We start from the raw sequence: 26,536 nt of genomic DNA, 5'->3' as shown, positions 1-26,536 counted from the left end.
ATTATCAGTATACGATAGGATGGGGGGAGAGTCCACATTCTGAAATTCCTGTAGGAGGTATTAGCTTTGCTATTAGCCAACTTAAAATGGTTTCATGAATTGCTTTCTACCATTATGCTTTATTTTACCAACTAGTCTTTTCTATGGATAATAAATGAATATATTTGATGATTTGCTAAACATTTTCTTTTTTACACTTACTTATTTGGGGGGAATACATGCAATAACAAGCATACTGGGGATAGAAGACAATTTGTGGGCGTCAGTTCTTAACCTCTACCATATGCGTTCTGGGATGTAACTCAGATCCCAATGTGGTGACAGGTGGCCTTATCCATTGAAACAACTCATTGGCCCACATGTGAAGATTTATATTTTTGAGTGAAACCAGTAAACAACTCAAAAATATTTCTTAAAGGGGAGAATGCGATGGGAAAAGAAAAGAATGAAAATATATGAAGAGCTAGGAGAAAATGTTAGTAAATATGGATGTTAAATGACAGAGAAAGCAGCTTTAACTATGGTAAATGTTTTGTTTCCATCAACACTTCTTACACTGGCTACAATTGCTAATGGCCTTGCAGTGGGGTCAGTCAGAGTAGTCACAAGGAAGCAAGTTCAAACCAAGGAGGCACGTGGGTTGCAGTACTGTCTCAGGCCCTTCCTTCTCTACAGAACCACATAAAAGTCAGCTCCTTAGCTACGGCTTTCGGAAGATATCAAGGAGATTATATTGGTTTGTTGTCATTGCTGCGAAACGCCCACGGAAATCAACTTCTCGGGAGACAAGGTTAATCCCGGCACAGGCTTCGTCCACAGCTGACTGTGGCCGGGAAGGGTGTCATGGCAGGATGCAGCCAAAGAACTTTTCACCCATGATGTAGGGCAGGAGAGACAGGGATTACCATCTCAAAACCACCTCACAAGATACACCACCAGAAACCCCTCTTTAATTTGATTCTACTCTTAAAGAAGTAGTTCTCAAGCTTCCTAACGCTTCGACCCTTTAATACCACTCCTCATGCTGTGGTGACCCCAACCTTAAATTATTTTCATTGCTACTTCATGACTGCAATTTTTCTAATGTTCTGAATTCTAAGTTAATATCTATGGTTTCCAAAGGTCTTAGGTGCCCCCATGAAAGGGTCATTTGACCTACTAAGGGGTTGTGACCCACAGGTTGAGAACCACTGCCCTAAAGGTTACATTCCCTCCCAGTAGCATTATAGACTGGTGATCAGGACTTTAATATGTGGCACTTCAGGGACATGTAAGAGCCAAGATATTAAAAAATAATGTAAAATTAAAAAGGCTAAGGTATAAGTAAAAGTCATTTCTTTTTTATTTATTTAATATTTTTATTTTATAATTAACTTAATTTCACATATCAGCCACGGATTACCCTATCCTCCCTCTTCCCACTCCTCCCCTCCAATCTACCCCCCCATTCCCACCTCCTCCAAGGCAAGGTCTCCCTTGGGGTGTCAGCCCAGCCTGGTAAACTCAGCCGAGGCAGGTCTAGCCCCCTCCTCCCTACACCAAGGCTGAGCAAAGTGTCCCAGCATAGGCGCCAGGTTCCAAAAAGCTAGCCCATGTACCAAGGACAGGTCCTAGCTCCACTGCCTGGAGACCTCCCAAACAGTTCAAGCTAATCAACTGTCTCACTTATCCAGAGGGCCTGGTCCAGTTCCATGAGGGATCCTCAGCCACTGGTTCACAGTTCATGCATTCCCACTAGTTTGGCTATTTGTCCCTGTGCTTCTTCCAACCATGGTCTCAACATCTCTCGCTCATACAATCCCACCTTTCTCTCGATGATTGGACTCCCGGAGCTCCACCTGGGGCTCGGCCGTGAGTCTCTGCATCAGCTACAATCAGACACTGGAAGAGAGTTCTATCATGACAGCCAGGGTGTTCGGCCATCCAAACACCAAAACAGGTCAGCTCAGGCACTCTCTCGACCATTGCCAGTAATCTATAGTGAAGGTATCTTTGTGGATTTCTCGGGACCTCACTAGCACTCTGCTTCTTCCTATTCCCCTGGGGTCTTCATTCATCATGGTATCTCCCTCCCCATTCTCCCACTCTGCTCCTGATACAATTGGACAAAACTTAAGTCCAAGTGGATCAAAGACCTCAACATAAATCCATAACATAACATAACATTAACTCTGAACCTGATAGAAGAGAAAGTAAGTTTTAAACACATTGGCACCAGAGATCACTTCCTAAATGTAACACCAGTAGCACAGACACTGAGAGCAACAATTAATAAATGGGAAACTGAGAAGCTTTTGTAGGGCAAAGGACATGGTCAACAAGACAAAACAACAGCCTACAGAATGGGAAAAGGTCTTCACCAACCCCACATCTGACAGAGGGCTGATATCCAGAACATATAAAGAACTCAAGAAATTAGACATCAAAATACTCAACAGTCCAATTAAAACATGGGCTATAGAGTTAAACAGAGAATTCTCAACAGAGGAAGCTCAAATGGCTGAAAGACATTTAAGGAATTGATCAACATCCTTAGTCATCAGGAAAATGCAAATCAAAATGACTCTGAGATACAATCTTACACCTGTCAGAATGGCTAAGATCAAAAACACTGAAAACAGCTTATATTGGAGAGGATGTGGAGCAAGGGGAACACTCCTACACTATTGGTGGAAATTCAAACTTGTACAGCCACTTTGGAAATCAATATGGCACTTCCTTAGAAAATTGGGAATCAATCTCCCCCAAGACCAAGCTATACCACTCTTGGGCATATTCCCAAGGAATACTCAATCATACCACAAGAACACATGCTCAACTATGTTCATAGCAGCAATATTTGTAATAGCCAGAACCTGGAAACAACCTAGATGCCCTTCAACTGAAGAATGGATAAATATAATGTGGTACATATACACAATGGAGTACTACTCAGCAGAGAAAAACAATGACATCATGAGGTTTGCAGGCAAATGGATGGAACTAAAAAAAAGAATCATCCTGAGTGAGGTAACCCAGACTCAGAAAGACAAACATGGTATGTACTTACTCATAAGTGGACACTAGATGTAAAGCAAAGGATAACCAAACTGCAACTCACAATTCCAGGGAGGCTACCTAGTAAAGAGGACCCTAAGAAAGACACAGGGATCGCCCAACGACAGAGAAATGGATGAGATTGACATGAGCAAATTGGGAGTGGGGGTGGGGTAATGGAGGGCAAGGGTCAGGAGAAAGAGAGCTTAGAGGAATGGGAGGTAAAAGTCATTTCAAACTTTAAATGTATTTGCTCAAATTCCTTAGACATGTTTTGAACATGAAACTTGTCTTGATTTAAAAAAAGTATGTGGACACCACTACTCACTGCATCTTCTGTGAAATCTCTTTAAAGGGAGACAGGTAAGAAGCTTACCTTTAAAAAGAACACTACGCATACTTTAACGTAGGCATGAATCATGGCTGAATACACTCAAGTGCCATGAGTGAGACCCAGTAGCTTGTTTCTAACAATCCAAGATTGCTGTTCTTGAACCACACTGGGGAGCAAAAGCCATATGTGGAGGGGAAGTGCTGTTTTGTGTGTGATTTCCACAACCCTCCTCTCTATACACATCAACACATTATGCCTCTTGTAGGCATCATCACCAATCCATCATCAGCACCTTATCATTAATCTGTCAACATCTTATTGTTAATCTCATCTCCATCCTAGATCTATCACAAATATTCATCACTGTAGTTAGAGTTTTCCTGCCTGGCCCACAGTCAGGACAAACCTCTCTCACCCGCCAGGCCCATAGACGCTCAAAACCAACCAAGTAAACACACAGAAACTTACATTGTTTACAAACTGTATGGCCGTGGCAGGCTTCTTGTTACCTAGTTCTTCTATCTTAGATTAACCCATTCCTATTAATCTATACTTTGCCACGTGGCTTGTGGCTTACCGGTATCTTTATATGTTGCTTGTCATGGTGGCTGCTGACAGTGTCTCTCCACCCTGCCCTCACTTCCCAGAATTCTCTTCTCTCTTGTCCCACCTATACTTCCTGCCTGGCCACTGGCCAAACAGCATTTTATTTATACAGAGAGATATCCACAGCATATCACTTCCAGCTTAATCAGCTTAATGGACTGGTAACTGTTTGGTAAAGACTATGGAGTCCCCATTTATTTGGGGAAGTCCTTACGGAAGAATCGTCAGTAATTCATGCCAGGTAATTAAAACCCATTATATAAATGTAGTAAACTGATAAAAAAAAAAATAGTTTCTAAATCAGTAAGTTCTAGGCTCCTTGTTTCTGAGAGCCTTTTAGAATAGCTTGAAATTTCTCTGGTATCCAGGATATCAAATTTCTCATTCAATGAATTAAGAAAAGAACAAAATTCTTAGGTTCCTGACCTGTCTCTTTGGCTTCCCTCTGCCTGTCCCTCTACTTCTACAACCCCTGTTCTTCACTATGCAGAAGAGGCTATTTGGCTGCTGACAGCCCTCCAAAGATGTCACAGCCATCACAGTCTGCACCTCAGACTCCCCTGGCCATGGGCTCTGCTCTGCTCCCTCCACCCATCTGTTTACTCCCAAACAACACATTCAAGAGTCCTGGTGCTCGCTGTGCCTTCCTCCTGGAGCCATCTGCCCCAGACTGTCTTACTGATGGCATCTTCTACTATGTGGCACTCAGGACAGAGAGAAGGCTACCTTTTGGAAGGCACTCTGCTGCACCACTAACGGCCTTCACCAGCGAGTCTTCACTCTGTGTCACTGGGCCTTTGCCAGGCAGTCTTTGTAGCTTACCTCTTCTGACTACTATGGCAGTCCACCTATTTATTCATTTTTAAAATGTCTTCTTTTACTTGACCTTTCCCCCTTATTTATAAACTGTCTGAGAATGAGTATCCTGTCTCCTTTTCACTACTGAATCTTTAATATGTGGCACACAGTTTCAATGGATGGTATTCAAATAAATTTTAGGAAAAGGAAATTAACAGATGTGAGAATATGACATATTTTGACTACAACAAATCACTTTGGAAAAATTTAGGTATGTGAAACCATCTATATCTGATTGTGGAATAACATATCTGGCTTACTGTGCCTAGCTTTATAAATGTGGAAAAAACACTATCACTTCTCTCTAACTTCTTTCCTCTTCAAAAAGAAGTGATTGGGGATAAAGAAACAATGGATATAGAATACTGAGAGTGTCACATGGCCCATGTCACATGTTTATCAGGCATTGTGTCACTTCTCATATGCTTATCCGTAGCCCACATAAGGCCCTGGCTGAAGATTTAGAGCACTTTGTTTTCAGGCAAAGGCTGGCGGAAGTACAGTTCCTTGTCAGATCAGTAGCTCTTCTCAGCCTCTTGGCTACCATCAAGTGAAGAGTGAGAGCAGAAGAGAGGCCCAGCATAGGCAGTCTGGAAACTACAGAGAACAGTGTCAGCACACAGGGCTTGGGGACACAAGAGGGGATGAAAGCAAGGTCAGGAAACAGATTACATCACGATCTAAGACGTAAGCCACTGAACACCCAAAACCTACAGCTCCAGGATGCTCTGAAGGTGGCCTACGCCCATATAGAACTCAGGATGGGACAGTCATTGGTTCTTAAGAGACCTGTTTACACTTGAGGCCTGCATTCTGTCATCCCATAGCTTTTTTTTCAGCCTCTTTCTTTTAAGGATCACAGTTTCTGATAGTTTTGTGCTGATTGTGATAGTGGAATATCTATTTGAGAGGCGGGAAAAAAGAATTACAACTTCAAAGTAAAGGGCAGATGACCTAGCATTTAAGTCCTGATCATCAACAAAATGAATACCACCACAGCTAGAAATCATACCTGTCAGTAACTGGAGAAAGGGAGAGTCATGTTTCTCTTCAAAGATTCTGGATGAGAACTCAGAAGTCATACCAAACTAGATCAACCCAAGGCTTCATGCAACCAGAACAAAGTAAAAACAATGAAAAATAATTCAGAAAGCCTCACATAAGGTTGCCACATTTTATACTTTTCTTTTCTTTTCTTTTTTAATATTTATTTATTATTTATACAGAGTTCTACCTCTGTGTATGCCTACAGGCCAGAAGAGGGCACCAGATCTCATTACAGATGGTTGTGAGCCACCATGTAGTTGCTGGGAATTGAACTCAGGACATCTGAAAGAGCAGCCAGTGCTTTTAACCTCTGAGCCATCTCCTCCAGCCCCCACATTTTTTATTTTTCAAGTAAAGAAATTCATCAAACTTCTACCTACTACTCTTATCATATCATTAAACTTGTTTGTTTGACCTCATAATACAAAACTGTAATTTTTTACAAAATGTCATTCTTAAATTGATAAAATATGCTTTATGGGAAGCCGTTATACTCTAGGTATGTTCTCATTCTTTAAAGCCCTCAGAGTATGGAGCTAACTGACTCGAGGCTAACGCAGTTCCTGGAAAGCACACCCTCGCAGGGGCTGCTTTAACGGTCACTCAGCTCACCTATGTCCACGTCTTCTCCTTCCTGCATCTTATCATTTTGAAAGCGAGTGCTAAAGTTCTTTGTCTGGGAGGGGGTGATGGAGCTCAGGGGTAGAGGATCTGCCTACCACGCATGAGAGCCTGGATTTGATCTTCAAAATTATTTTTCAAATTTGGGGCAGATGACAAGGGATGACCTGAGTTGAAAAGAGTGCTTTGTCTAGTATGCACAAGCTTTGAGCGCAATCTCAAGTACCAGATAAACCAGGTTTGGTGAGACACATCTATAACCCTAGCCCTTGAGAAGGGGAGGCAGGAAGGATCATAAGTTCCAAGCTATTCTGAGATATAGAGTGAGTTTTAGGCCAGCCTAGGCTATATGAGACCCTCTCTGAAAAAATGTTCTATTCCTTTTCAAATCTTCTTCTTCTGCCGTCTATAATGAAATGATGAGTATTAAAAATTTACATATGTTCCAGACACAAAGCTGTTGACATGACTACAGTGAGGGCTGGTGGAGACTCAGGAGACATGAGTGTCATGGTACCTGTCACAGTGCACTGTGAAGCCGGAAGTTACTTCTCCTTTCCTATTCCACTTTCAAACTTACCCAAGTAAATGAATTAGCAAGTTGACACTTGACCAAGAACAGTCTGGAGCGCATCCGTCCTAGTTCTCATTTGTGTTCTTCCACCCAATTCTGTAGTCTGCCTGAAGTTCCCAAGCTTTATGGAAGATGTACACATAATCGATAGACTACTGTTGTGTTGTCAATATATATGTTTTGTACATCAAAAGAAATAATTGTTAACTCCCACACTACCTTACAATCACGATCAATGCACAGGTCTTCTAGAGACCATGTTCTTTGATGACCTTCCAGTTTGGGGAAAGAACCACATGGATAGTGAAGTGAGAGGCTGAGATACCCACCTAGGGCCCAGTCATCCAAGACCCTGAGAGCACTGACACAGCAAGACAATCTCTATGCTTAAGCCCAAGCCAAGCCCATGGAGGCTCATCAATGGATGCTTGGCAAGGAAGTCCTTCTTTAATGAATATAAAGTTCAGTAGAGACAATGCCACAGTTCCCAAGAATTGTACACCCTTTTCTATTCCTTTAAAATATACAAATTTTCAAACAAATGGAAAAAATATTTTCCATTATTATGTATCACTAAATGGCCACACAATAATATGTACATTTATATATGTATTTTATAGCACATAAAATACCTTAACATAATGTATGTTATTATGTTAAGAATTTTCAGATGTGTAATTTACTTTTATTTTATTGAAGAATGAACAGGCTTGGGGGGAGGTGAGATAATTCATTCAGAGTCACAGAAATAGGAGTGAAGATTGGAATGGGGCTCCTTCCACTGGTCATATCCCCCTCAAGAGTCTGTTCTTGGTTGAGCAGGACTAAAGGAGCCCCACCAGGGCAGAGAGTCAGCCTGACAGAAACTGAGGAAAGCAGCAGCCCACACTGTTAGAAGCTGGGAGGGTGATGGTCTTCTTCAGCTTCCTCCTCACCAATAAATGCACCGTCTCCTCATTGGGATCTTTAGAGTACAGCACATAAATCGACCAATCCAGCATAGCCACAAAGCCAGGGCAAGCACACTGGCCATTCATAAAAGAGAGTACTTAGGAACACTTTCATTATACCCACTCTTCAAAAAAGTGATGTTGTGGTAATACTAAATTAATTTTTTTCAGGAAAATTCTGTTAATCACATATTTTTGTTTATATGGTATGCAAGGACACTTCAAAGTATTAAAATACGTTATTTATAATTTATAGCTTAGAAAATAAAAAAGGATAACCAAAATAATAAAAAAACTAGTAAATATCAAGGTATTAATGATGCTTGCTGTTTAAAAATACTCACTGCATGCAATGTTCACACACAAAAAAGACCTGTCTATTTTGACTGGACTAATCTTTGAAAAATTAGGATGGTCTTCTTTGAAATACAACTATTGTCAATTCAAACCAAAAGTTTGAATAGTATAAACCAATAGTAATAAGATAATTGTGAATATAGGCTTTGTTGTTTTATAGATATTTTCATACCTTGTTAGAGGTTCTGTTTGTGGCTTTTATAAAATAGGGTCATTAAAGGAGCCATTTCCAACACAGAGTAAAACAAGCAAACTAGGTATCATTATGTCTTTGTTCCCAGTTCCTATCATTTAGACTGATTAAAATGTTAATTTTTACATATGTGACTAAAACCGAAGTCACAAACAAGCAAGGCTGCACGGTGCACTCACCATCATTGCGGGTGGGTAAACTGACAACATGTAACTGCACATTAAGACAAATGTAGAATTTAGACAAAGTATCCCGTCTGCTTTCAGATGTAGACTTTCAAACCTCAGGAAGGTTTTCAGTAGATGTCATGCCTTTTAACTTGAAAAAAGATAAGCGCAAATAAGCTCCCAATTGTCTCCCCAATATGTAAACCACATCTCGGGCTGCTGTCTCTGCTGCTCCTTTGAAGTTCCGCTGAAATGTCATGTGTTGTGAAGACTGCTGTGCATAAGCAAGACAATTTGCTCACTTTCAGAATTCTTACCGGTCTCCACTGCTATCTGGTACCCAGCCTCTAGTCTCCGCGATGACCTTTCCAGCCTCTCCGTGTTATCCAGCAGATGTGCCCTCTGAAATGAAGGGGGAGTCAGACGGATGGCTACAAGGTTCTTTTTTTGCCTTTTTAAAAAATAATGCCTTTGTATGTCCAAAATGGGGGAGGGGGTAGGACGGTGTCCACAATCCATTACAGTTAAATTTTAGCAGATAGTTCATCAGAGGAACCACAACAACGGATAGATTTCCAATCAAACATGCATGGATCATCCACACATTTTATTTATTTATTTGTTTGTTTGTTTGTTTGTTTTATAAAATGCAGTCATTTCCAATGCATACTCAGTCCTCTGATTTCTGCAAATCATAATTTTCAAACAAGAACTTTTTATTTTTAAGAGAATGCTTCTTATTTTGGATGTGTAGTAAGATGGCACATGGAACAATAATGCTACTGAAACAGAATGCTAAGTAGCACTTCTGGCTCAAAGACAACACAGGACAACCACCAAAGAACAGGAAATACACAGGATTTATATGGTATGGTGATAACTGCTAATTTATCTCCAAATTTATGATACTAGGTTAAAGTGAACTGCTAACACATAGTGCTTTGTGAACTAAAATCACAATGAACTCTTTGAAATAAAATTATATACCACTCTTTCATATTATATCTCATGAGCAAATTAGAGAACTTCCCCAATATTCTAAACTTTCCTTTCTACATTGAGACTTTATAAATGTTTTTGATCCCACAGAAGATATATATTCACATTACCAAAACAGATTCACAGGCTAGCCATGTCTATGAATGAATGGTATATGCATGTGGTATACATATACATGTTTAGACACCTAAAAACACATGAATATGTGCGCCTGTATATTTGGTTGTGGGCAACTTAATGTGTATATGTATTTGTATAAATTAGTATCTCTTGCCCTCAAATCAATTTTGGTGTGTGGTCAAAGAGAAAGAAAAACATGCAGCCATAACTATATAACTTTGTGTTGTTGACAGATGTCACTTAAAATTGAAGCAATGCTTTCCAATAATAATAAAAAAAGGAGGTGCCCCATGCATTATCTGAGTGGCTGTCGAGTGAAATGATCTACCTTGCTCTAATGAGCCCCCATGGATCTTGGAGATGCAAGCTGTATTGACATGCACACTTAAGCTAATACACCTAGACCAGTGCCTCCAAGCTCTAGCAGCCAGGGATGCTGACAGAATATCTCGCTTCCATCTTCAAAGAAAGGAAGTGATTAGTATGTTATCATTACCATTCAAAACGTGATTTCCTTATTCCCTCCCGGCATAGGTGACACATCTGAGATACGGCCAGACGTTAGAGGCAGCTAAAGCCACATCAAAGCTTTCCTTGAAAAATTTTTTGGGGGAAGGGTTGGGGGGAGAATCATTAAAACAATGCTTTTAGAACAGAGAGACAAGACCTGACGTGAAGGTCAGGAAGCAGCAAGAGCATTCTATAGTAATTAATAGAGTTGTCTAACATCCAGTGCAGAAATTAAGAGAAATACTGCCCCTCCTCTAGAGAAATAAACGACATAAATAAAATGGAGGAAGGGAGAAAAAGCTTCTTAGGTCACAAAAAGCAAACTCACTGAAGGCTGCAACAGAGAAAGAGGAGGAAAGGCGCTCTGTGTTCGGCACGACTATCTCTAAATAAAACAATATCCCCAAAGCTGGCCCGAAACGACGCCTTTACTTCTGATTCTCCTTCCAGACAGGTTCTGGGAATGAAACTGCTTCTCCCTCCTCTCAATACCGTTTTCTACCCAAACAAAGGACTTCAAATTGGTGATCCCTAAAAATACCAATGTGATCCGAGAAAGCAAGAGTAACTATGAATTTTACTCCAGATGAAGACAATTTGGGGCTTATTTTCATGTTTTATGAAATCCTAAATTCAAAGAAGACATTTAGCTTAATAGAGATTAAAAAAAAGTCATAGACTACACTGGAGTTGTCTCTTCCTCTATGCTCATATATGAAGGAAGCACAAAAGCTTCACATGTGCAGAATAAGTCTTTAAATATGGGACAATGCAGTGGACTCTAGAGCCACGCGCGAAGCAGAGTGTCCAAGTGAACCTTAAACACTGCACATGCTGAACTGAGTAATGGAAGCTACCGCTTCTTCTGGAGAGTTTCTTTTTTTTACCCCCCAGAGAAAATGTGCACCCAAGAGAATGATCAGTTCACGGGCAGCTTCCCAGAAGGGTTTCCCTTCGTATTTTGAAACTTCTTCACTAAAGTCAAACTAAAATCAAGTTCCTGTAACAGCCTCGCTATTACATTGTTCCCTAAGCTGTCCACTGCCTCCGTCGTTTCAATGAAAGCAGCTGCAGTACAGTGGCGCAGAGGCTTTCAACATGCCCCACACTCCACCCCAAACTCATTCTCTCACCCTCTTCTTGGCCCTTTTCAAAGCAGATGAGTGAAGTTGTGCAGGAGCTTCAGATGGAGCTCAGCTTGGGTGAGCTGCTATGCAAAGGGGAAAGATGGGGTACAGGGATCCGACAGCTCGGCACAGCCAACGCCAGATCAGCTTCCTCTACACTACAACCCTGCCTCCAAGCACTAACTGAAAAGAGCACCAGGAGAAGGACAGCACATTGTGTTTCCAAACACAACAAAACACTATAGTTTGGAACAGATAGGTGCTTGTCTTCTTTCTCAAAAGAGGTGCAAGTAAAAAATTGGGGTAACATTCACTGTATGAGAGCACGAATAAATCCTGACTGGGAGAAGAGCCCTTCTGAGAAATCTCCATTCAAGCTCAGTGGATCATCTAATCCATAAGTATTTGTGTTGCAAACAAATCAAAGACACAGACAATACTATTCCTGAGATTGTCTTTCTATCACCCAAATGATCTAATTCTCCTGATAATAATTCTGTCACAGAACAGTTTCAGAAACATCGACCATGGTACTGAAACATACACATCAGTTGATATAGAAAAACAAGAGAAAAATTATCCAGCAATGATATATTACAAAAGAGATGTGGACATGATTTTCAGCTTTTAGAATTAAGAATTCCTCTGATCCTGCACCACAGCATGACAATAATCTGGCTAGAAGTATACTTGTTATTATGAAGCACAGGAATTTTGTCCATCAGATCACTGTCCATTCAGGATCAAGAGCTTTGTGGAGGTTCTTTGGATGTGGTATATGTGCATGTGGGTTCGTGTATGTGTGTGCGTGTGTGCATGTGCGTGTGTGTGTGTGTGTGTGTGTCCATGTGTGTCCATGCATTCAAATCTACTGTTCATTTCAACATTTGAACATTTCAGATTCCTCAGCAAAGGGTAGGGATCTCTAAATACACAAAACAGACAGTCCACCTCCCAGGGAAAAATGTTTATGTCATCACTCACTATTCAACGTAATCAACAATATAACTAATTATACTGATTTAGTATATACATATATACATATACTTCCATGTTGGAAAGGAAAAAAATGAAACCAAAATGTGAGAGGCTATTGGTATGCCTTCTCCCTTCAGTTTATATGCCATTTTCACCTTGGCTAAGCTAGGAGCTCACTCATGCGTTTCAATCAGGAGAGCTGTTCAAACCACAGTTCACAAGCCTGGGAATCAACATATCCAACACCCGCAGAACAGCAGCCCACCATAGGAACCATCCAGGAAAGCTATAGTCAGTGTGCTCAACCAAACTACTGTGACTCGGTGACCAAGAGGACTGTTCTATGTCCTTGTGGAGAGAACAAAACTCAGCGTTACTCTATAAAAATGATCGTGAAAAAAATGAAAGCATTGTTGGTGGGTATGACCCAGAGTCATTTAGCCAGAGTCGCAGGCGCTGCTGCAGGGATTTATCAGGCCCCCAAAGAGTCTGGAGCAGCACTCAGAAAAAGGAGAACTCATTTGGGGGCTGTTTCCTACAGAAAGGAAAGTGCTTAACAGTCAAGCAAGATTGCTGCTGCCAGGCGAACTTGAGCCAGAGCGACGGCATCTACAATGCACATGTTTTCCACGGCATCTTATGTGGAGCCCTGGAATCTAGGGTTGTTTTCAGTAAAGTAAATCAGGACCAGGAAAAAAAATGAACTCATACTAACTTCACTGAGAAACCCATACAAATAAAACAAACCCGAAGGCCTTACAACAATGAAGCTCTGCACAGTTTTAAGATATGCCTCTACTATTCCCCTCTTCCTTGTTTTTGGATTGCAAATATTAACTTTCTCTCAGTGTCAACAAAGAACAGTGGCCCACAACAAGCACAACTTAAGACAGTTGTTCGGAGAAGACTGTCAGAGGAGGAGGCTGCTGAAGTCATAAAGTCAATAGTTTTGTCAAGTGTACATTTCCCTGGGAAAATGAATACAAGATCCACTTCAGATTTAGAAAATACATTTATAAGAAACAGTAGAACTAAGGAGAAAAAAAAAGTAAGCTGGGAAATACTTACCTCTTCCCGTAATTTTATCAACTGCAACATGAATGCACCAAAAAAAAAAAAAAAAAAAAAAAAAAGATAAAAAGGGAAGACATGGCAGGAAAGAAAGATCAGTTGTGTGACAGGATACAGAATTAACATTGACAATTCATCTGTTTACATGTTTAGCATTTAAAAATCACAGACAAACACATTAAAAGAACCTAAGCATAGACTACATGCAGGGGTTTTTGAACAAATAAAGATCACTTTCTCACACTGTCACATTAAACAAAGAGAATAGTGTGAAATTCTCTTTTAAAGTACATCTAAGAACCATCATGAAATAAAGGGGAATGACTTCATAGAAGTCTATATTATAAAAAAAGAAAACAAGTTTACTGCGTCTCTCTTCTAAGAATGCACCATTAGAGAGGCTTTGTATACACAAGATTTCAGGATGTTTCTCTATTTGGCGACTTGACAACTGATTTCAGATCTTACCAACAAATGAAAATGATCAGTAGTTCATTTTAAAACAACAACAAAAATAACCAACTATTATTTCCTGGCTTAATGCCCTACTGGCACCCATTACAATGAGAGGCTGCAGTGAGTTAATTCTATTTCAGCTGAGAATCAACTAAAGTATATATATATACATATATAAAGTATGTATAAGTAACCTATCAGAAGAGTTAATGTCAAGAGTCGTGGTTTTTCTTAAATAATACAGCACTCACTGAGTGTGTTTTTATTTGACTTTTTGTTCCTTTACTTTCTAGTACTCTTAACTTCCAAACTGGGACATATCAAAGCAAGGAACCCTCTTACTGTGTTTGTACTGTGGTCCATTTTCATTAAGTCAAATAAAAAAAAAAAACAAAAAACCACCCTTTTGATAGTAAGTTCTCCTATGGTAACATTTCAATTCCCTACCTTTTCCTATTTTCATAACTGTAAAAGATGATAGCAAGCTTCTAGAAACCAAGAATCTATGAAATCTATAAATGTGGCCCATTCTGGGAAATGTGTTTGACATCATCCTAAAGCACAAACATAGCAGCATTGTTAAAATTACCACCACAGTTTCTACAATGAACAGAAGAGAAGCCCGTGCCACAACAGACCATGAAACACATTCTAGGTTGACAATTTGCATCCTCAGCCATTCAGGACTACAACTGATAATTTTTAAACATCCAAGTGTCTGTAACATCTGCTACAACACTTGACACATGTAGGCCAATAAATTAAATGATTTCTTTGGAGAAATGTGCTATCAATGATTCACTAGAATTCTCTCTAAAAGGGTCATGTTTACCACAGCCCTGAATTCTCAACACTTAATGCTGTTTTAGTCTCAAATCCAAGGAGGGCAAGTATGCATTTCAGCTTATTCTGTTATTTCATTTGTTATAGGAAAAGTACTTCAATCTAGAAGGAAGAGATTCAAATTGTCATAAACTCCTTACAGAAAGGGCTTAGAATTTATTGTATGGCACCATAGTCTGCACTTAGCAAAAATTTAAATATCAAAATTTTAATGTCATAGTTTAGACCAGACAAAAAGTTACTGTTTCTAAATATACTCATTCCCTTCCCCACAATCATCCGGTGTAGACTGTCTCGTTTCTTCACGTGGAGAGCGACAAACATCCGGTGTAGACTGTCTCATCTTTCACATGGACAGCGACAAAGTTGTTCTCTAGATGAAGTTAAAATTTAAACTAAGATACGTAGCCTAGCACATATCGGGATCTTTTTCTTTGCCATTTGAACATCACGGGAGAAAAACCGCAAACACTAAATCGCCGAGAGAGAGACGAGGTGGGAATTGACCGCAAGGCTCTTTTCTTTCTGGGGCACTATTCTTCAGTTGACTACAATACTTAAAGGGCCAAAGTTTAAAACTACTCTTCAGCAATAGAGTCCATTGGGGCATGCCACCCTGCCATAAGCAAGGGTGTTTAAAAATGCTACCCATTTGCTTTTTCAATGGGTCCTAAACAAAAAACGTTCTATCTTGTTTGTGCTGCATGGCTGCATTCAAGCTCCACACCGGATTTGCAGCTAAGCTAGGTAAAGGGAGGTTTCTAAGCTTCATCTTTTTCTCCCTTTCCTTTTTTTGGTTGGTTAGGCTGAGAGTTATGCATTGAAGTAAACAAAGATGGTCACTTTTTGAAAATTAGCAATGCTTAGACTCCACTAGAGGTGGTGATTTGGATATTTATTGAGTTACAGCTCCATCATAGTCGCCATGAAAGTGTGCAAAACCATCATGTTGGCTTATGGTAATCACATCTTTTTTTTTTTTTTTTTGGAAACAAAGATTTCTCCCCACAACTCCACCCAGAATGCAGAATTTGATACAAGAGGTAATCTGTTCCTTTGTGGGCTGAAAAAAATCTGGTTTACGCTGGTTTGAACCAGTGGAATCTCTTGTGGTTAAGCCTTCTGCTGTGACTAAAATCAAAACTGCACTGTGGAGCATGCGAGGGTGGGTGCGCGCGCGCCTTGGTGTGTATGTTGTGAGGCGCGTCACGTGACTCCCAGAACTCCCGAATTTTTTTTTAAAGCTGATAACGCCACTGCCGTCTCTGTCCGCATACAGATAACGAATAAATGCTGAACTCTATTAACCGCCCTTTACACATTATCGTGGGTCGAACACACAATTTTCTGAACTTATGATGACAGTCTATTTATTTTGCTAGAAACCCCCAGCACGAACGAGCAGATTTGTGCCTGGCAATGATCTGCTCTGCCGGGGCTATATGAAATGATACCGACCTTCTTCAGATCTTGCGGAATTAAATTGACCGACTTCACCCCCTGGTCTGTAGCTGAAGTTTGACACACTTTACGCACAGCAAGCCCAAATCGCAACTTAAGAGAACCTTGTGTTAAAAAATTAAGCAATCATTATCTGTTAAATATTGCTTTACCACAAAAACTTCATCATGTTGAGAACTATTCTATCCTTTATAAATTTTAAAAATCTTTGTAGGATTTTCTCAGTCATTGGATCAATATAATTCTGCATATGGCAACAGAGTCTATTAGTGTTCAAAACAAGAACTCTGAGTATTCTGTCACCACTTCCTACTCCACTCTGAAAGTCTACGGCTTTGTTCTATGACCTCTTTTTGTTTATTTTCAGAACGGTTCCCATGAAAGGAAATCAAGTTAAGAACTATTAAGGTTTCCACCCTGAGTAAATGCTGCATCATTGCATCCACTAGCTCAGCTCTCAAGGAAACACTGCACACAGGAGGGCAGACAAAGAATGCTTGGGACAGTCATTTCTTGGGAAGACGGGGACCAGGTCCTCAGCACTTGCAGGTGCAAAGCAGATCTTGTCCCCCTTCCCCTCTTTTGGTAAATCCAGGATGAGGTATATTTAATTGAATCAAAGAGATTGCACAGAGGAGTTGATGTGGAATGTGATTTAAATGGATATTGTGCTGAGGACATTAAAAACACTATTGAAAAATCCTTAATTGTACAAACAGTGGCATTCCCAATCATGGCCGAAGTAGAATTACACCCCAAGTAAATTATTGTCATGGATAGCCAGCTAGAAGATCATAGCCATGTGCATCAACAGTCAGCTGCAGATGTCTAGCAGAACTGGCCGTAAATGCCAGAGGGAGGGCGAGGGCCACTTGCTACTGTGTTCACACTTGTCCGGCCAGTGACAAGGAAGTCACTGTATGGACGGTACACAAGGCACTGGAAATGAAGTCCTTACTTTACACGTTTTCAGTCATACTTACTGACGCTTCATTTTGTTTTCCCCTTACGATCACTCTATATATTTAGTTGACAGTTATATGCTAATTTAAGTGACTATGACTAATTTTGTTTATACCCAAGCTTTATGCGTATATTAAAAGTATATCATAAATATATGACAAGAAGGCCTGAAAGCCAGCGTGTCAACAATCCTCGTGAACATAAACTTCTTTCTATGTAGAAGAGTTTCTTATATAGATTGTGGGTAGTCCTCCCACCCAGACAACCCACCTTCTTAGCTTCTGCTCTATAAAAATGTATACGAAGAGCCATTAAAACCTTTTCTGTAGAGAGACCCTCTGCTTTGACTGCTGAGTCAGAATAAGACTGATAGAGAATAAAGGTTATTTTCAAGAGACATCTGAAGCCACTGGTTAAGGGTGTGCTCATTTAAATTCCTACATTATGACAAAGAGCTTCAACACAGGATTTAATGACTTCATCGTGGTATGGAAATTCTGTTCTGCATGGTAACAAATTACCCAAAAAGCTTAGCATGATTTCTTTGAACTTTCACACCTCATTCGAATTTTAGGCTGAAAAGTTCACCTAAGTCCTAATCTACCTTTACATATTCTCATGACTGTAATGTGCGGTGCTGTATTTATTGAAGTGACAGCCGCTCACAACCAACTTTCGGCTCCCTGAGCACTTGCCAAATTTCTAAGTTTGATTCATATTAAGTCCAGAGGAAATCTCTGCATAATCACTTTAAAGTGACAGAGATATAATTTGAAAAATTCAGAAACTCTGAGCTCAAATCTATTATTGTGGAATACGTTTCTTTAGGCATAAGAATCATACTTATATGCACGTAAGGCTAATGTTTTAGGTGCATTACATGTCCACTGAGAGAAGTGAGCAAGCTTCTAAAAGGCTGCTGTCAGAGAACTCCACCATCAGTGCAGTGGAAGCCTGGGTTAGACAGCACACCCGCCTTCCGGAGCCTTCTCCACCAGCCAGTGCGCTCAGACAAGGAGCACAGCTTCCAAAGTGCTACACGGAAGATGCTACACATACACTTCTTTTTGGTTTTTTCTTTTGCAGAAAAGATAATGCCTTTTTCTTTTTTTAAAGTAGTTAGAGAAGAAAACTGTGATTCATTCATCCACGAGGCATGCATAATTCAAACCCCACTTTTAAAAGGCAGAAAATATTTTCTCATTCTCACATTATTTAATCTGTTATAAGTAAACCCCCCTCACAACATTACCATTCACTTTCCTTCTGCCCCACCCCCTTCAGCTGCTCTCACATTTCAGTCAGGGAAGTTGAAATTGCAAGTCAAATCTGAGCAATGTCTGAATTCAGGCGGATACCATCCAAATAGTGAAAGAGGTGAACAAAACAAATGGCCTGCTCAGTAATAATGTTCCCATTTTTTTTCTGGTGGATGGATGGGTGTCTTTGTCACACCAGCCTCCTCCCAGGTTACAATGCTCACATGCTGGTGGTGTGTAATTTAGTATCAGTAAACATAAACTCCTTGAAGTGGGAAGTGCATTCTGCAAATTTTAGCATATTGGACAGATGCACTACATCTCCTATCAAGTCACAGTTCTGTTTACCCAGGGAGTGGTTCGTGTTGCTGAGAAGCAGCCCTGGAAGGCTTGCCTTAGTAAACACCACACTTAGGTCTCACTTATGATGCTCCCTGTTACCCACCAGTCCCCAGGGGTGTGTGAGACTTTTCACAATCAGTTCTACACCAAGCAAGCGTCTTGAAACACTTTTTAAAAGAGTTGTATATATCATATATGAACTATGTGAACTTATGATGTCTGCAGCATTAATTCAAAGAAAGTAGTAGGATGCTAATTAGACCGATGACTTGACTGTGCCGTCCAATGAGCAATGGCAGACAAGTGGCAAGGAGCTTTGAGAAGGAACTGTATCATCTCTTTTTTCTGTCTGCAGATCCTAAGGTGCACACAGAGCTTACCGCACTGCCACTGCCACCACGGTCACTGGACAGAAGCAGGGCAGGCCTCTGCCTGTGCACAAAGTTCTACACTAGTGCTAGCCATTTGCATTTTGGTGAATGTATTTTTAAGAAGTGACACAATAGGAGCCAGGGCTGTGCTGAACTCTGAAAGCTTACTTTCATTTGTTTTGCTGTGAGTGTTGGTTTAATTATGCTGCATTCCTATCAAAGCTGCATTATGTACTGTTTTATTCCTCTTACATGTGTTTGAGGTGAAGACCTTGGCTTTGTCTGCAAACAGCGTGCTTCAAGTTATTCCTTAAGTACTAAATAATAAAGAAAAGAGAAGAAAAGAGTTTTTTAAAGATAGCAGACAGTGATCACAAGGTAAAGGGTTAAATGTAAGATCTCCAAGAAACATTTTGAAGTTGATTAAGACTCCAGCTTTGCATTAAACAGTATCGCTTCCACATGAGTTGCTGCTAATACTGTTAGGGAGCAGCTTGAGAGCCCAGTGTGCCTGTGACCTCCTTCACCCTCCAGCCACCCACCGGGCCTTCCTAATTAGCATTCTACCTGGTTCTCTGAGGAATTCCCATCATCCCCTAGGAGCTCATTCCGTACTTCGTCACTGTAGGCGATCCGTGACCTTTTCTATAAAACAAAACAAAAAGGGAAGAGCGAGATGAACGTTAGAAAGTCAATGCATCCGAGCATTACTGGTATCAAGGCAAGCTGTCTCAAACCCTCGGGAGCCCCCTAATGGAAACCTACCGGCAGAGATGAGCAAACCTAACTCAAAGTTCCAGAACCCAGGAGCTTAATGGAAATAAGAAGTTTGTTCTAAAAAGAAAAACCAGCAATGAAAGAAATTTCTGCTTTGTGCTAATGTTCTGTTATTTTTCATAAGAAGATTAGAATTAATTTACTTTTCTGCATGTTGTTTGAATAAAACCACTAAACTGGAAGAAATACAGTTCTATAGCTGTACAGTTTTAAAACCCACAGATTGTAATTAAAACAGGAATATATGGGAGTCTCAGTAGGAAATGTACTGTACAATTTAGAGCTCTAAAAATCTCTACTTCCAGGGTAATGTTCATCTCACCAACTGTACACTGGGATGCCTGGACAAGCACATCTATATTTCATCATTGTGATGTTACTATGCAGGAAGAGAAGGGATTGTAAAACCATTCCCTAGCTAGCAGTAATTCAAACGTCTCCAACTCCTCTATAAATAATGGCCTACGGAAAGTAACGTTGGTGAGAGAAGGGAGAGTAAGTGGGGAAAGGGAAGCAGACAGACAGACACTGGTAAAGCAAATACACTTCCCAATGCCCGTAACTAATGGCAGTGGACTACAAGTCAATATTTTCAATGAAACTACGTTTCGTGTGGACCCAATCCTCACCTGGACACAGAGGGACGTGGCTCTAAGCAACTCTCATGCTATCTAAATGCACACATTGGGGGGCTGGGAGGAGAATCGTTGTGAAACTTGAGTCTGGCTATCAGTCCTTACTGCGTCTTCACCAGTCCAGGGTTAAAGGTCATTCTGCTGCCTATTCTGCTTCTCAACTAATTAAGTAAAAATGGTCCATTAGAAAACGGATGGGGGGAAGCTGTTATTTCTTTCCTGGGCTCCTACAGTCTATGACTTAAAATTCTTACTTGTTCATCTATGATCTGGAAAAAAGTATTATAGTTTCAAAGGACTACCTGTAATCCATAAGCAAAAGGCAACAGTAAGATTTTGATTCAATTTTTACAGTAGTCAATGAGTAATGCTGCTTGGCCTCAATCAGCTCATTATACCTTCAATCATATTATTTAAAGGAACCTCAGACAAGAACAACCACTGAGTTTCAGATCCTTTAAAAAGCTAGTCTTTCCCAAGTGGGTGCCTTATCTGAAGCACAAAACACAGGAAATACTTTTTTGGACTATTTTCACAATTCTCCCAAGTGTGGCACATAAAAGAGAATTTGACTTATTGCATATAATTCAGTTTATTGCTTTTCTGGATGTAATTAAGCAAATGATATGCTGGATCTAGCAGAACCCAGCTTTAAAAGGCTTACTGGAATATAAATAAACATGCACACCACCCAGATACTTGTTTTAGGAAAACAATGTAGTATCATAGAATCCTAAAGGTAACTCTCCTTTATCTGAGCCTAGAATCTTGGGGTCATATGCTCAGCTGAGAGTTTCTTCTGTCTTATAAACCAGCTCTGATAGGCTAAGGAAAACAACACAGAGCTATAGAATTCTTCAGGATAAAGGACACAGAGGCACCCCAGCCTGCCCAGTATCTCCCTCTTCAACAGTACTTTCCTGCCATAAATATCTGTCCTAAAACTTAGCAGCTGCAATAGGTCTCTATGAGTAGATAAAACCACAATGTTGCTGCAGGGAGAAGAACAAATCAGACACACAAGCCCTTAGTACATGGTCAGTAAAGGCTTCTATATGTGATCTCTTCAAAGCTCAGGAGTGGCTCAACGCATTCATTTGTGAACTCGCCAGACATTTTTTCAATACAAAGAGCATATGCTTAACCTGTTTCTCTTGCTGAAGCTACTATGGATTGTTCATTTCCACTGACTTGATACAGAAGAGTATTTTAAAATGCTAAGTTACAAGGTCAGCCCATTTCATGGTCTTAGTACAATACTTCGATCATGCCAAACCTCTTTGCCCATTTGAAGAGCCCTACCATCTCAGTCTCAAACCAGCCAGGCAAAAGTATTTTACAGCATTAAAGGAAATGAGAGCCTTTAAGACAGGCCGATATATCAGAGCTGCCTTTTGCATTATTCATTTCATCACGATGGGAGACTAAAACATTCCACAGGATGCAAAAATATCATATGGAGATTGTTTTGTTTTCTTCCCTTTTCACCAAAATACCAACAAATTGGCATAGACTATTTGACTCCATTATGTTCTTATTTAGATTTAGCATACTTCAAATGAAGAAGAAATTACAGATGTAGAACCCTAACTACCTACTCTTGCTCTGGTTAGGAGGCACTGCTTTGACATGCAGCAATTCAAAGAGTGCTGGCTCAGCCACGGAGGAGGATGCACCCACAGTTATAGGTGGTCTCCACGAGAGTCACTCCTCACCATCGGGACAGTACAGGCTGGTCTTGGAAGGCTTTTCTGGGTGTAATTAAGCAAATGATATGCTGAGCATAACAAAGTGGTTCCTGGCAGGACTGACTTAAAAAATGAAAAGACATTTCATTGCAACTATCAGGAATAACTCCTCATGAGAATGGCACAAATGTGAAAATGGGACTCCGCACTGAAGTTCCATTTCCAAAAATAAAACAAATCCAGGCTGTTCATTATTAAGAATTATATTTGGAAGCCCAACAATGGTATTTTCTCCTAATTTCTTAACATTCAAATTTTTCAGTAAGCTTGCTGTGTGTAATTAGTCATAATCCATTCTTTGACATCATGATTGCACTGCTTGAAAATAACAACAACCAAGACATAAATAAAGATAACTGTTCCTAAAACATCAATAAATCATGTTATCTTTTATGGAATGTTAAAAAACCTCATGCTTGATTACTAAGTATGCACATAATACTTTAGTTTAGAAGATTCTAACTTAATGAACTGAAACCTTTATTGTATCTTTATAAACCTGAAATATTTTTACTTTATTATTAAGACTATAAAATCTGTACTTTAGCCAAATGCAAGCATAGAATTTGAGCTGGAAATGTCACACATTCAGCTACAGTTTGAAGGAACCCAATTCATAATGCATTTTATAAATAGTTAATGACTTCTATACATAAGCTAACCAGGCAAATCAAGAAATTGTCAACATTTTTAGTCTTGGTTGTCAGTTACCACTGTCTACTGGTGCTTTGTGTGTGGCTCCAAGAGAGGTCCGAAACTCTGTGTAGTTCATAATCTTCTGCAATTTCGGACCCACCCCGACAACGTGGAAAAGCTTCAAATGATGATATTTCAAAACACACACACAGGTGCACACACATGCATACACTCACACTCATTTAAGAGCAGTCCTCACTTTAGCTGTGTGCTTATGTAACACTTACTCTTTCTATGATTTATACTTCATACTTCAAATGAACTAGATACAGTTGAAAAAACTCTATGGACCGGATATGACAAAAATGTGACAAATTCCCAATAGACTTCTTTCCCCCGAGGAGTCTGGGGTGCCCAGTTTCTCTCAATTCTCTAAAATGGTGACAAAAGTGAATCTGTAGACATGAAATTAAGAATTCCAGATGTAAAGAGATTTTGGTTGATATGAACAGTATGCTTGCTTACTGATGGCTGGTTTTCTTAAATTCAAACAGAGGCCCTTGTTCAGGTTGGTCTAGAAATCTGGCTTGAAATAATCTACTTGACTCACACTTTGACATTTCCCAGTTGAGCTCACTGTGTCTGTGGGCACATACTGTAAAACTGGGATCAACATGAATTAACTCAGTTTAAATTAATTAAAAATTGTCATCTCTGGTACGGCCTGTTCTATGACTCTATATGGGACACACAGTATCTGCAACCAGAATGAGGCTCTACAGCCTACCACAAGCAATAACATAACAATGAAGTTGGTTTATTACTAAAGCATATATGAGAATTTAATTTCCATGTTGTACACATGGCAAAGCAATTGCTTAAATTGCCTCACCTGGGAATTTAATGCAATGTTATCATCAGACCAGCCACATTGTAAATAGATTTATAATGCTTTCCATGTGCTGTGCTCAGTTGCATATGAATTAAGTAATGATCTGGCATTACAATAAAATCAGCTAGTTCCCACACCTGGCAAACAGGATATTTCACTAAATTAATAGCCATACAGCTACATCACAAGGAATAGGAGAGGAAACCATCTCCAAGGCATTTGACTTGAGTCTTACATGGGAAGCAAATAACACCACAGATATGTACAATGTCACTATACTGAATGAGCTGTTCAAGACAATCTGTTCCTAACATCTGTATTACTGAATTAAGACTTTCTTATTGCCATTCACTCTTGGCCTAATTTCCTTCATTCAGTACTCTAATTACTAATCAGCAATCCGCAACATTCACAAACACCGAGAAAGCCCTTTATTCTAATCTACATGCTGCAGACAGCCAAATAATTGATAGAAAGTACAATGTGGTTTTGGTATAATGAAAGGAACAGCTTGTCCCACTTCCTAATCAAATTGGTCTATAGCAGCAATAGTTAATAGATTTCTCTATAGGTCTAAAACAAACTACTCATGCTGGCCAGACTTTTCCAATGCTTCCACCATGGTTTTCAGTCTCCTTATATTTAATAATGCCCACAGTTACTAGGTGACACATCTATTAAAACCTGCTATGCTTTCAGAGCCAAAGAATTTCACTGCTCCAAAGAACTTAACTGCTTCTGTTATAATTAACACTTTGGGATATCTACAGAACACTATGAAATTGTATTTGTTAGCAAGCCATATGACTGCTGGCCATCACTTCTTACCTAATTTTATCTGGTTCTAATTAAATAACATCACAGCACTATAATGTCCAGCTAGTATGTTTGAAAATACATATACCTCAGCACCAAGTATTCAATTTCTAAGCACACTCCTGTTTGTCCACAGCTAGGTTCATCCTTCCAGACACAGAGTAATTTCTGTGACAACATCTCACCCTACACAGTTCGGATAAAGGCAGAGCAAACTCACAGGCAAGGGTCTGATTACTGGCACTTTGTTAGGATGAAAAGGCACAGGGAGCTGAATGAGAAACACAAACACACCTCAGTCATCGATCCTGGTCATTAGGTCTTCTGAGCATCACATTCTTCATCTTTAAAATGTGATCTTAATACTTACTTCTTGTGGTTATTGCATGTATTTAAATATAAAAAAAAATGTAAATCTTTCTTAAGACTTTGGCTAGGATAACCTCAGGAAGCATATTCCTCTAGATACCAGCTGATAAGACACATAAGGATGCAATGAAGCTGATATACACACATGACTAAGAATACAAATTAGTACATCCTTCCTAACGATGCATTTCCAACACACCAAAAGGAGCTTGAGAAGTTCCACAAACTTTGACTCAATAAATCTGATACAAATGGTGCTGAAATTTCAGGTGGTTTGAAAAACAAACAAAACAAAAACAAAAGCCCCAAAAAACCCCGACTGTAATTCTTCAGTATTATTAAAGAAAATCAGTTCCCGTTTGTTTAAGGAATTATTCCACTAAGCAGGGTTGTCCTTGCTCAACTCTTTAGACACTAAACAATCTTTAAACTTGAGAGTTAAACATCAAGTGCTTGGTCACATGTTGCCAGTACTTAGCATCAGTGATGGAAATAAATATTCTCATTTTTTATAAGATACTTATTTAATCACTGTGTGTGCGCGCGGGTGTGCGTGTCTCTGTGTATGTGTGTGTCATGCTGTATATGTGGAGGTCAGAAAACCACTTGTAGGTGTCAGTTCTCTCCTCCTACCATATGAACTCCAAGCTGAGCCACCTCAGTGATGCAGGAATTTATACCTTCTATCCAGCACTAACTCAAGGCTAAGGGACCACACTCATGCCACCAGAGAGGAAATATGAACATGTCTGGCCACTAGGCATCACCAAGTGGGAAAACCAACTTAGCATGAGAACATCAGATAATTCTTTGTTCTTCAGGATGGAATACTAGGAAAACAGACTTAAATATCTACAACTTTTTAAAAACAATCATGCATCATTTTCACTTGTATTTTCAAGTATACTTGACATACTTAAAAGGGGTTTGTATGTTGTAGCTGTACATTATGAGAAAAATTACACCACATTTCTTAATTACTTTCTTAGAGTGAGCTATAATACACATATGAATATTTCCATGTATATTATGAGGTTCTGTGTATATATAAACACAGAGACTCATACAAATCCTTATGTAATCCATATGGAAAAAGAATTGTGTTGCGCAGTGCTAAAATAGACTTTTATTTAGACTAGGAATGCTAACTGCATTTCTGCTACATCATTTAATGATTTGCAAAACAGGCAATGCCAGAACTCAGGTAACTGCACCTCTTCATTTCCTCTTCCAGCATTTCCAAACTTGGTCTGAGATTTCCGTCTAACACTGGTATTTCAAACTGGGATCACAGCCCCACTTGCTTGCACATACTTGTAGTTTATAACTTCTGACACTGATACTAAACATAGTATGGCCATGTCTTAAATTATGCTGCCTTGTCAATCAACAATTAAGTTACCTCAATCAGAAAGTCAAC

General features: G+C 39.7%; 1 protein-coding gene across 5 annotated transcripts in view; it reads right to left on the bottom strand.

Annotated features, from left to right (window-relative positions):
- Window positions 1–26,536, bottom strand: part of Vti1a (vesicle transport through interaction with t-SNAREs 1A) — a 318,857-nt gene that overhangs the window by 231,011 nt on the left and 61,310 nt on the right. For 3 of the 5 annotated variants that reach the window (XM_036172774.1, XM_036172762.1, XM_036172782.1), the window contains exons 4-6: window positions 19,811–19,888; window positions 13,546–13,566; window positions 9,061–9,145 (exon numbers count right to left, since the gene is read on the bottom strand). In XM_036172774.1, coding sequence (XP_036028667.1) covers window positions 9,061–9,145; window positions 13,546–13,566; window positions 19,811–19,888 — 184 coding nt within the window. The remainder of the gene's footprint in view (window positions 1–9,060; window positions 9,146–13,545; window positions 13,567–19,810; window positions 19,889–26,536) is intronic. The other 2 variants (XM_036172767.1, XM_036172792.1) reach the window with 1 other exon arrangement.

This window comes from Onychomys torridus, chromosome 1 (assembly GCF_903995425.1).
Source record: "Onychomys torridus chromosome 1, mOncTor1.1, whole genome shotgun sequence".
NCBI classification, from domain to species: Eukaryota; Metazoa; Chordata; class Mammalia; order Rodentia; family Cricetidae; genus Onychomys; species Onychomys torridus.
This window is presented reverse-complemented; position numbering and strand designations above follow the sequence as displayed.